The sequence below is a fragment of the Salmo trutta genome, chromosome 39, assembly GCF_901001165.1.
Source record: "Salmo trutta chromosome 39, fSalTru1.1, whole genome shotgun sequence".
Taxonomy (NCBI): domain Eukaryota; kingdom Metazoa; phylum Chordata; class Actinopteri; order Salmoniformes; family Salmonidae; genus Salmo; species Salmo trutta.
In genome coordinates this window covers 24,869,367-24,880,510 of record NC_042995.1, presented here as the reverse complement: position 1 = coordinate 24,880,510, position 11,144 = coordinate 24,869,367, and the positions used below count along the sequence as shown (strand labels likewise).

At 40.7% G+C, this 11,144-nt stretch overlaps 1 protein-coding gene across 1 annotated transcript; it reads left to right on the top strand.

The window, feature by feature from the left end:
* Positions 1–6,416: 6,416 nt before the first annotated feature.
* LOC115179407 (neurogenic differentiation factor 1) lies at positions 6,417–8,618 on the top strand. The gene is made up of 2 exons (XM_029740899.1): positions 6,417–6,659; positions 7,179–8,618. The coding sequence occupies exon 2, from the start codon at positions 7,190–7,192 to the stop codon at positions 8,183–8,185; it is 996 nt and encodes a 331-aa protein (XP_029596759.1). The 5' UTR covers positions 6,417–6,659; positions 7,179–7,189; the 3' UTR covers positions 8,186–8,618.
* The last annotated feature ends 2,526 nt before the right edge of the window (positions 8,619–11,144 follow it).

The following is an 11,144-nucleotide window of genomic DNA, read 5'->3' as shown; positions in this document are numbered from 1 at the left end:
TCAGCTTTTGAATGAATACAACGTTGCCCGGTTGGAATCTTATCGCTATTTTATGAGAAAAATAGCATAAAAATTGATTTTAAACAGCGTTTGACATGCTTCGAAGTACGGTAATGGAATATTTCAATTTTTTTTGTCACGAAATGCACTCGCGCATCACCCTTCGGATAGTGACCTGAACGCACGAACAAAACGGAGCTATTTGAATATAACTATGGATTATTTGGAACCAAAACAACATTTGTTGTTGAAGTAGAAGTCCTGGGAGTGCATTCTGATGAAGAACAGCAAAGGTAATCCAATTTTTCTAATAGTAATTCTGAGTTTAGTGAGTCCCAAACTTGGTGGGTGTCTAAATAGCTAGCCGTGATGGCCGAGATATTTACTCAGAATATTGCAAAATGTGCTATCGCCGAAAAGCTATTTTAAAATCGGACATAGCGATTGCATAAAGGAGTTCTGTATCTATAATTCTTAAAATAATTGTTATGTATTTTGTGAACGTTTATCGTGAGTAATTTAATAAATTCACCGGAAGTGTGAAATACAAACTCCTCGAAAATCCGAAAACTTCCATTTTTCAAACATATGACTATTTTACACCATTTTAAAGACAAGACTCTCCTTTATCTAACCACACTGTCCGATTTCAAAAAGGCTTTACAACGAAAGCAAAACATTAGATTATGTCAGCAGAGTACCCAGCCAGAAATAATCAGACACCTATTTTTCAAGCTAGCATATAATGTCACAAAAACCAAAACCACAGCTAAATGCAGCACTAACCTTTGATCTTCATCAGATGACACTCCTAGGACATTATGTTATACAATACATGCATGTTTTGTTCAATCAAGTACATATTTATATCAAAAAACAGCTTTTTACATTAGCATGTGACGTTCAGAACTAGCATTCCCACCGAACACTTCCGGTGAATTTACTGAATTACTCACGATAAACGTTCACAAAAAACATAACAATTATTTTAATAATTATAGATACAGACCTCCTTTATGCAATCGCGGTGTCCGATTTTAAAATAGCTTTTCGGTGAAAGCCCATTTTGCAATATTCTGAGTAGATAGCTCGCCATCACGGGCTAGCTAATTTGACACCCACCAAGTTTGGTACTCTCCAAACTCAGATTTACTATAAGAAAAATTGGATTACCTTTGCTGTTCTTCGTCAGAATGCACTCCCAGGACTTCTACTTCAACAAGAAATGTTGGTTTGGTTCCAAATAATCCATAGTTATATCCAAATAGCGGCGTTTTGTTCGTGCGTTCAAGACACTATCCGAAGGGTAACGAAGGGTGACGCGCGACCGCGTATCGTGACAAAAAAATTCTAAATATTCCATTACCGTACTTTGAAGCATGTCAAACGCTGTTTAAAATCAATTTTTATGCGATTTTTCTCGTAAAATAGCGATAATTTTCCGACCGGGAGTCGTTGTTTTCGTTCAAAGACTGAAAAAGTAAAATGGACTCTTCATGTGCAAGCGCGCGCCCGTCTCATTGTTCTCAGAACGACCACTTACCAAATGCGCTACTGTTTTTCAGCCAGTAACTGCAGAGTCATCATTCAACATTCTGGCGCCTTCTGAGAGCCTATGGGAGCCTTAGAAAGTGTCACGTTACAGCAGAGATCCTTTGTTTTGGATAGAGATGACAAAGAAGGCCAAGAAATGGTCAGACAGGGTACTTCCTGTACAGAATCTTCTCAGGTTTTGGCCTGCCATTTGAGTTCTGTTATACTCACAGACACCATTCAAACAGTTTTAGAAACTTTGGAGTGTTTTCTATCCAACGCTACTAATTATATGCATATTCTAGTTTCTGGGCAGGAGTAATAACCAGATTAAATCGGGTACGTTTTTTATCCGGCCGTGAAAATATTGCCCCCTATCCATAACAAGTTAAGGACAACAATGTCAAGGTATTGCAGTGGCCATCACAAAGCCCTGACCTCAATCCCATAGAAAATGTGTGGGCAGAACTGAAAAAGCATGTGAGAGCAAGGAGGCCTACAAACCTGACTCAGTTACATCAGCTCTGTCAGGAGGAATGGGCCAAATTCACCCAACGTATTGTGTGAAGCTTATGGAAGGCTACCCGAAACGTTTGACCCAAGTGAAGCAATTTAATGGCAATGCTTCCAAACACTAATTGAGTGTATGTAAACTTCTGACCCACTGGGAATGTGATGAAAGAAATAAAAGATGAAAGAAATAATTCTATCTACTATTATTCTCTCTACTATTATTAAAAGGAGGTGTGCAAATAAAATAGCTCTATTTGACAAGTATCACCTGACAGCCCAAGTAGACAAACAAAAACATTCCGATTGAATACATAAACCGTGACTGTGCAGATCTAACGTCAGTGATACATTCCACAGAACAACCATATTTGTCCAAAAACATTTCAGGCTACATACTGTTAAATTCTTAAATGTAACCTAACCAATACACAACTAAAAGGTTGTTGAGAATTTAATCTGTTTGTAGACTTTGAACATACACGTCAAGTGTATTTTCTTTGCCTTTGGGCAGTTTATTCTGCCAGCAGACCGAAAACTTTAAATTTGCCATAAGGGTCAAATTAATTCAGGTTATGTTTAAGGCTAGATAACAAAGGCTGAACATGACTGAATGTTATTGATGTCTCAAAAACAACGTAACTGCTGAAGTAAGGAAGGAAAATTAAAAACTACTACTCAGCTGCTCCATAAAAATCTAAGGGAGACAACCGTGCAATGTGGAAAATAAACTCTTTCACTGGTAAAGCCACAAGACTATGCCAAGTACAGAGTATATCATCACAGGACACCTCAAAAACATCTGACCCTCTAGAAATGGCAGAAGCTTGCAAATGAAATAGGCCCCCTCAAAAGACCCACTCTCATATGTCTCTGAGCAGGTTTTTGGGCTAGAGCTAGTTGATGAAGTAACAGAACCAAATTAACTCCTGAAAATCAAGCAGCAGAAAGGCCCAGTGCCAGACAATATTCCACCTAGGCTTCGAAAGGACTCTGTCACAGTGATAGTGGGTCCACTGCCTCATATCTTAAATCTGTCAATCTCAAAAGGGGAGATCCCATGTCAATGGAAAACAGCCAATATAGCACCAATCTACAAGTCAGGGGATAGATTGGATGTGGCCAACAACCGTACAGTGTCAATTCTATGTGCTCTTGCCAAAGTGTTGGAAAGCTGGTTCACACACACAGGTAGCTAACTATTTATCACTCAACAGCCTATTTATAGTCTATCAAAGTGGTTTTAGGAAAATACACAGCACATCTACAGCAGTGCAAAAGGTTGTCGAGGACATCAAGTTAGCTTTTAACATCTAGCAGCAGCACTCTTCTTGGATCTGAAGAAAGCTATTGACACTGTTCCTGAGGAAGCTTGAGAAACAAGTTGACAGTACTGCAATCAAGTGGTTTACATTATACTTACAGGGGAGGAGTCAATACACTAAACTGCAAAGCAAGGAGTCAGCCCAGGTACCTGTGGTGAATGGAGTACAACAAGGGAGTGTGCTTGGACCCCTGGTGTTCCCATTTACATAAATTACCTTACATCAGTGCTGGAGAAACGTTGTATACATATGTGACCGCTCAGCTCAAATCGGTCTCATGTAGCAACATTTGTAATGGATTGGCTAAAAGCAGACACTTAGAGCTACAAAATGGTATGTCATACGCAACAGTTGAGGAACAATGGGAAAGTAACTTCACTTCGAAAGTTGATAAACTTGTAAACTCTTTTGAGAAAATGGCCTTTGAATGTTTTGGCACTACTATTGGAGAGCCCTTCTTTGTCTGTACCCATTCAGCATCGTTCACACCCTCTTAAGATTTAGCCCAACCCATCTCTTTAAGGGTTGATCCGAGTGTTTTGTACTAACAGCAGTCAAGCAAGCTACTTCCAGACATCTAAGTGAGGGAGCTCACTGAACATAACTCGCCCTAGCAGAGCTGGTTAGGCTGTTATGTTATCCAGAGCGTTGGTGACTGCAGAGCGTTTCGCGTTCAGAGTGCACACTGGAAGCTCTGGCCGATGAGTAGGGTTGATCCGAACATTCTGACCTCAGAATGGCAGTCAAGCGCCCAAGCTAACTGGCTAACATTTGGCAAAATGAGAGAACACCCCACTCTGAACATTTTTCTTATCCTAGCAGAGCTGGTTAGGCTGTTTTCATGTTTTCCAGTGCTTTGGTGACAGTAACTGTGCTGCAGGCAGTAATTTAATTACGCTTTTTTTGCTGACGTTTACTGACACCGGCCATATTCAACGGGTGTTGAGCGTTCGTAAATTCATCAGTTATTCTGCGCTCTGGCACACTAAGACTAGAGTCTTTTGTTAAGACATGTAGCTAGCTAGCTAAACAATTAACCATTATCCCAACTCATGACGTTACCACCCTGCATGAATCTGCAGGTAGCTAACCAACCAGGTTCAATGTTATCTAGCTAACAATAGGCTATAACTAGTGGCTCTGAAATAGAAATTATAAGATCATACACATAACATGTGGTGGAATATTCTAATCAAGTGAGAGAGACTCATTTCTTCAAACAATCATCTTTATTCAATATCGATTAATTATTGTAATAATGAAACTAGTCAACTCAACTGTCTTGACTGTTGAGCTGAGTATCCTACCCTTTACATACCATGCTGTTCCTTACATAGCTGATACCAAGAGTGCTTAGTCACCCCTCCCATATAGATTGGGGGCACCATAAGCCACTTTGGGTTCATCCTGTGGTCATCTGCCTCTGGTGTTGTTTCCCAGATGCCAGGATGAGTAGGAACACTGATGTCTTTGTTCTGTTCCTCCAGGCTCTCTCTAGCTGGTGCAGTCTTTGAACGTAGTTTCAAAGAATGGCTCAAGCACATTCAGACAGCTAACGTTAGCTAGCTAACAGTACACTAACTTGAAATGAACGCATATATATATTTTTTTAAGTTTACGTTCAAACGGCTCTCCTATGAAGTAGTGACCCGTGACATACGCCTAGTTTCCTGAAACAGGTCACATATACAGTATATGCAGATGACACAGTCCTGTTCTACTCAGTTAATACCACCAGAGAGTGTGAGGAGTCAGTCTCAAAAGACATCAAGAGGGTAGCAGCTTGGTTTGCTGACAACAAGCTCTCCTTACACCCTCAGAAGACCACGGCAATGCTGTTTGGCAACCCACAAAAGCTGAGATACACAGGCAAAAGTATCACAATAACAGATGGACAAAACACTTATGAAGAAGTAAACACCATAAAGTAGATGGGGATGTAGTTTGGCCTACACCTAACACTGGACTGAACACGCCAGCCTGGTCACAGGGAAACTATTGTCTGGGCTTGGCACTCTAAAAAGGGCAATGGACTTCATCTCCAAGGACATTATCCTGACAATTTAGCACCCATGATAAAACTCACCTGGACTACTGTGCCACAGTGTGGCTTTCCACCCTACATCATTGCAATAAGACCGGTCTTAACTAGTTACAGCGTATCATCAACAGGGTTGCTCGTATCATGCCCGGGCATTCACGGAGGTAACACAGGTTCCTCTTAATTCTTACCGATTGAGATACAGATGAGAGGGGGTGTAACTGAGTTGACAGTGTTATATATACAGACAGTGTTATATTCTCCCATGTCACATTTTTACACACACAGCTCTAAGACCATTCTGACCAAGTTAGTGAAGCGGGAAACACTGCTATATTGTTATTGCGTGTGCGGCTCAAGTGCCCAACCCTGGTTGAGAAGGACTATTGGCTCAGACCTCGCATCTACCGTCTCATAAGCCACCAGCCAAGGCACGCACGGTTAGAATTTATAAACCCAATTAAATCCATGTTTAGTGTTGTCTGACCCACTGGTCTACCTCTCTGTGCATTTAGGCCTCAAACTTTCTTGTGAAGGGCACTCTTTAGGGCAACAAACTTTTTCCTATAGCCTAGAATAGGCTACAGGTGTTGATTAAAAGTTAAAGGTATTCTGCAACCTGAAATGTCTTATAAAAAGAATAGGCCTATATAAATTGCTTAGGCTTTTGGGCTAATCCAACCATCAAATCCAACATGTTCTCAAAATAAATGCACACTGTCACACTAAACGTAACTGTAGGCCGATAACCAACCTAATCTTTCTGCCATATCTCTAGGCCTCAATGGAAACAAAATGTAGGCCTATGCTGCTGGCTGAAATGGGTTAGGGTGCGTGTGAGGAATCTTCTTTCATGGCATACACCTGCTAATTGGAAGAGTTAATTTATCCTGCAGGTGTAAACAGGTCTGTGCAGTCTGACTGGTGACAGATGGTCGTTTTCTTTTCAGCCACGATATGGGAGGCACCCAGAGGTCCAGTGAATCTAAATTAGAAACATCACGTGAAGCTTGAGGCCTTTTGCCGGAGTCTTAGCCCGCAACATGGCACTTGTCGGAGAAAGGGGCGGGCATTGATCCCACAGTTATCCACGCATGGATTTTATAAAGTGCATCCATTGGTGCACTACACCATCAGTCAGCCTCAGCATCAGTACTATAAAACTGCAGCATCTGAGGTTTGCAGACAGATTGAATCAGGACTTTTCAAAGGATATGGAACTCTTATAACAACATACTCTGCATTAAAAGGTAATTATTTATAGTTTCAGTTAAGAATGTCTCTAGTCTTAACTTTTTCTTGTCTGTAGACTGCTATTTGTGTTGGGTTCAAACATTACTCTGCTGGTGTTTTTTGTTGTTGTAACTGTGGAATTTTATTGCCTATATTTTTCGCTAAGTAGTACATCGTACTGAGAAGTGGTTATAGGGCTATTCAACATGCGGGTGTTTAGGTCAACTTGTCATATATAGGCTTATTTATGAAAACAATTGCAAAGGCACTTTATTAAGCGCAGGGATGATGCATAAGGATGATAATGATGTAAAGTACTAGTGCCTCATTCAGCCTACTATGCCTCATAACATGAGTCATTGCCTGCATGGCTATTTGGCAGGTATTAATAGTTTAATCTGTCTTAGCTCAGATCATGCAGTTACATAATCATACATGGGCATTAGGATTTCACAGAGCCACACACATTTACCGCAAGTGTCTTTGTATCAGCAGTTTTGAACTGTGGAAGTAACTCTCCTTCTCTGCCCCACCAGAGGACAGCACCATGCCAGTGTCACAGCAGTATGTTTTCAAATGGACTGAGGGATGTCGCGCCACTCAGAACATGGAAACAGTAAATGGTGTGCACAAAACCATGAGTAAGGACGGCGACAATGACGACGAGGATGAATTCAACAGAATGGAAGAGAGTAACAACGATGAGGAGCAGGGGGAAGGAGGAGGGTCGGGGCAAGAAGAGAGCCTTGACGATAGCCCAAAGAGGATTGGGACCAAGATAAAGAAAATTACAAAAGCCCGAAAGAGGTTTAAGGTCTGGCGCATGAAGGCCAACGCGCGAGAGAGAAACCGTATGCACGGGCTCAATGATGCGCTTGAGAGTTTGCGTAAAGTTGTACCTTGCTACTCGAATACTCAGAAACTCTCCAAAATAGAAACATTGAGGTTGGCAAAAAATTACATATGGGCTCTCTCTAAGATCTTGCAATCGGATGAAAGTCCAGATTTGATGTTGTTCGTGCAGGCTCTATGCCAAGGACTGTCCCAGCCCACCACCAATCTAGTGGCAGGATGTTTGCAGCTCAACCCCAGGACGTTTTTACCGGAGCAGGTCCAGGACGTCCCGTCTCAGGTGCACCAAACATCGACTGCGTCCTTCTCTTTGCACCCCTCCTACCCTTACCCTAGCCCGCCATATGGTACAATGGACAGCTCCCATATCCACCACTCCAAGCACCACACTGTCGACAATGCGCTTGAGCCGTTCTTTGAAACTACATTCACAGACTGTACCAGCACCAGCCCCCGGTTCGAAGGACCCCTAAGTCCACCATTGAGCGTGAATGGGAACTTTTCCTACAAGCACGAGTCAACAGCAGAGTTCGACAACAACTATGCCCTTTCGATACAATATGCATCTCAAGGTCTGGCGGGAGTACAATGTCTTCATCCTTTTTATGCAAGCTCATCAAAGCGCTTTGATATTCCCATGGACAACATTATGTCGTTTGAGACTCATCACGAGACGATGCTGAACGCTTAGCTCAATGCCATATTCCAGAAAACATGAAACACCTGAAGTGTCTAACATTTTGTTTGATTACACATGGACAGTGTGTAAATTATGTATGCATTTAATGTATTCGTTACTAACGTTAGTATGACATACAATTACACTGTTTCTCTGCGAACTTCTTGATAGAAAGATCAAATGAGTCTGTGTTGCCCAACCCAATCATATACCAAGACCAATAGTTTGCATTCATCAAATAATTGTTACAACAAACAATAATGGAAATAAAACATTTCTATATGTAGGAATTTGTTTGTGTATTTCTCAACCAATTACTTATCCCTCTTTGTAATGATTGTGCTATCAATGTATACCTTTAATTAGGCTACTCACTATTTTACCCAAGCATTAGCCTGCTAACAAGAACATTGTATGTGCTGTCCAGTGCTTCAGTTAGAACATCGAAAAATGTAGGCTAACTAACGATAATGGACACCCAGCTTTGTACTGGTACAAAATTAGCAAACATGGACTGACTGCGCTGTTCAAAGGAAAAAAGATGTCAATAGTCATCATCATGTCCTTCTCCTTTCAATGGGTCAATACTCTAGCTGCTCTGTAGTTGTTGGATTCTCATACATATTACGATGTCAATAATACAGTTATTTCATTTGTCATTAGCCTCTGATGTTTGCCTATCAATTACTCGTAGTCAAAACACAACAGGATACTGAACACAAAAAGACGCTACACGTGGCCTTCCGCCACCATTCAAGCTTTAGACAGTGTCAGTAGACATCAGATCATGGGTTCAAATAGTATTTGTTTTCTTTCAGATACTTTAGCTGCGCTTCATTGAGCATGCCAGGCATAATGGAACCAATGCAATAGTGCCAAAACCCCACCCATCTGGCACTCCAGGCAGGTTCAATTATAACAAAGTATTTTAAATAAAGCAAATACTATTTGAACCCAAATGTGGACATGGATTGCTATTAAAGTACTACTCAACCTAAAACAATCAGCACAAACTGCTGCCAAATGTTTTGTATTGTAGATATGTAGTAGAGTAGTGGCCTGAGGGCACACTACTCTACAATGCCTTGTAAAAAGTGTTATGAAATCTAATGTCATCTAATATATTAAATTGTATATAATTGCCTTAATGTTGCTGGACCCCAGGTAGCAGCTAATGGGGATCCTTAATAAATACAAATATTACACACTACTATATAGTATAGTAATATATAGTACACCATATGAGTATAATATAAACTCTGCAGCCTTATATTATGAATGTGTGAAACGCTATTAGACCTGAACCCAGGACAAATAGATTGATACGGCCATTTTATGAGATCATTGAGTCCTTTATCCACCTCTGCATTGGAAATGACACTCTTTAGTCTCCATGGTTAATAAGGTGACATCCTTGTTGTCCACATTATTTCCACAATACACAAGGTACTTGTACTGTACTGTGCTTTTGATTTGAAATGATCAGGGGCCTCATAAAAAATATAATTCACACCACATACAGTGTATACATTACAATGTAAACACGAACAGTGACAACCTATTTGTGGGTTGGTTACACCTTCATTATACAAAGCCAAGCTTGACAAGGCTAGCTAAGTATTAAGGACCAACAGGTTTAGGTGTCATGGGATTAAATGACTGGAAAGCAACTTCAAAACGATTAACTTCAAAAGTAAGTCGTTGTGTGAAAAGAGGGCAATACCATCATGTGAATGAGATCCTGCCTATATTGCAGCAACCCCCACACCCATTAAACAGACTGCTGTAACTATTATCCACTGAGATAGTTATCCTTTCGAAAAATACGCATAATATCTGAATGTTTAAGCAATATTGTATAATGTTATCTTATATTGAATACTATGATAATGTGGAAAGAAAGAGGGACCGAACAAGGAATGCCAGAGTGGCTGGGGCTGCATGATTTCAGTGATACAAACTCTGTCACGACCACTACATAAAAATTCAGTATGTCCAAAATATTATGTCAATGTGTTACCAAAAAATATGTCTGCCAATAAAAATGTTTGAGTGAATTTTCCACTCCATGACTTATTTCCAGACTAAATAAAGTCGTTAACAAAATGAACCTTCAACAGGCTGGTAGAGCATGTTTTGACAGTGGATTTAAAAGTGGATATGAAACAAAACTTAAATTGATTGAACCCCCCGAGCTCTCTTTTCAAATACATGTAAAATAAATACTGCCCATCTGTGTGTGTGTGCATGTTACCAGTTAGTATGTCTCTCAGTGATCTACTTTAGGGACAGGTCTAGAGATTGGGTTAACCCCTTCTGAGAATGAGCCTATGTTCGGGTGGGGTGCGTTCACGGGTGCTCATTTAACCCCAATTAAGGAGGGTAATCCTGGGGCTTAGAAAAAGTCACTGCATCAGATGGTCAAGGTACATAAAGGCACCAAACAGGAGCAGTGTGCCCAGAATCCCAGTTACCTTCTATGGATTTACTTTCCAATCCAAATTTAGCCCGTGATTTCAGTTAAGATTGTCAGACTAATACAGATTAGCCTATTTGAGACAAGCATGTTGTCTTCCTTAAGCATTCAGGACAGTGAGGACACCTTTGTTTGTTAACTGACCTACAAACTATGTACATACAAAGTAAAAAAAAGTGTTTGCATGGACTCAGCCGATCTATGCGTTCACAGACTTCAATTCACTGACCTCAGATACTGTAGATGACACATGGTGGATACATTTAAAAAGAATTCTCAACATTTCCATCCACCCTAGACATAAACTGTTCTCTCTGCTACCGCACGGCATGCAGTACTGGAGCGCCAAGTCTAGGTTCAAGAGGCTTCTAAACAGCTTCTACCCCCAAGCCATAAGACTACTGAACATCTGATCAAATGGCTACACAGACTATTTGAATTGCCCCCGCTCCCCTTTTTTACGCTGCTGCTACTCTGTTACTATCCATACATAAG

What these genes read in the sequence shown, in the direction of transcription:
- LOC115179407 (XM_029740899.1), top strand. Translation starts at nt 7,190, where the DNA reads ATGCCAGTGTCACAGCAGTATGTTTTCAAATGGACTGAGGGATGTCGC.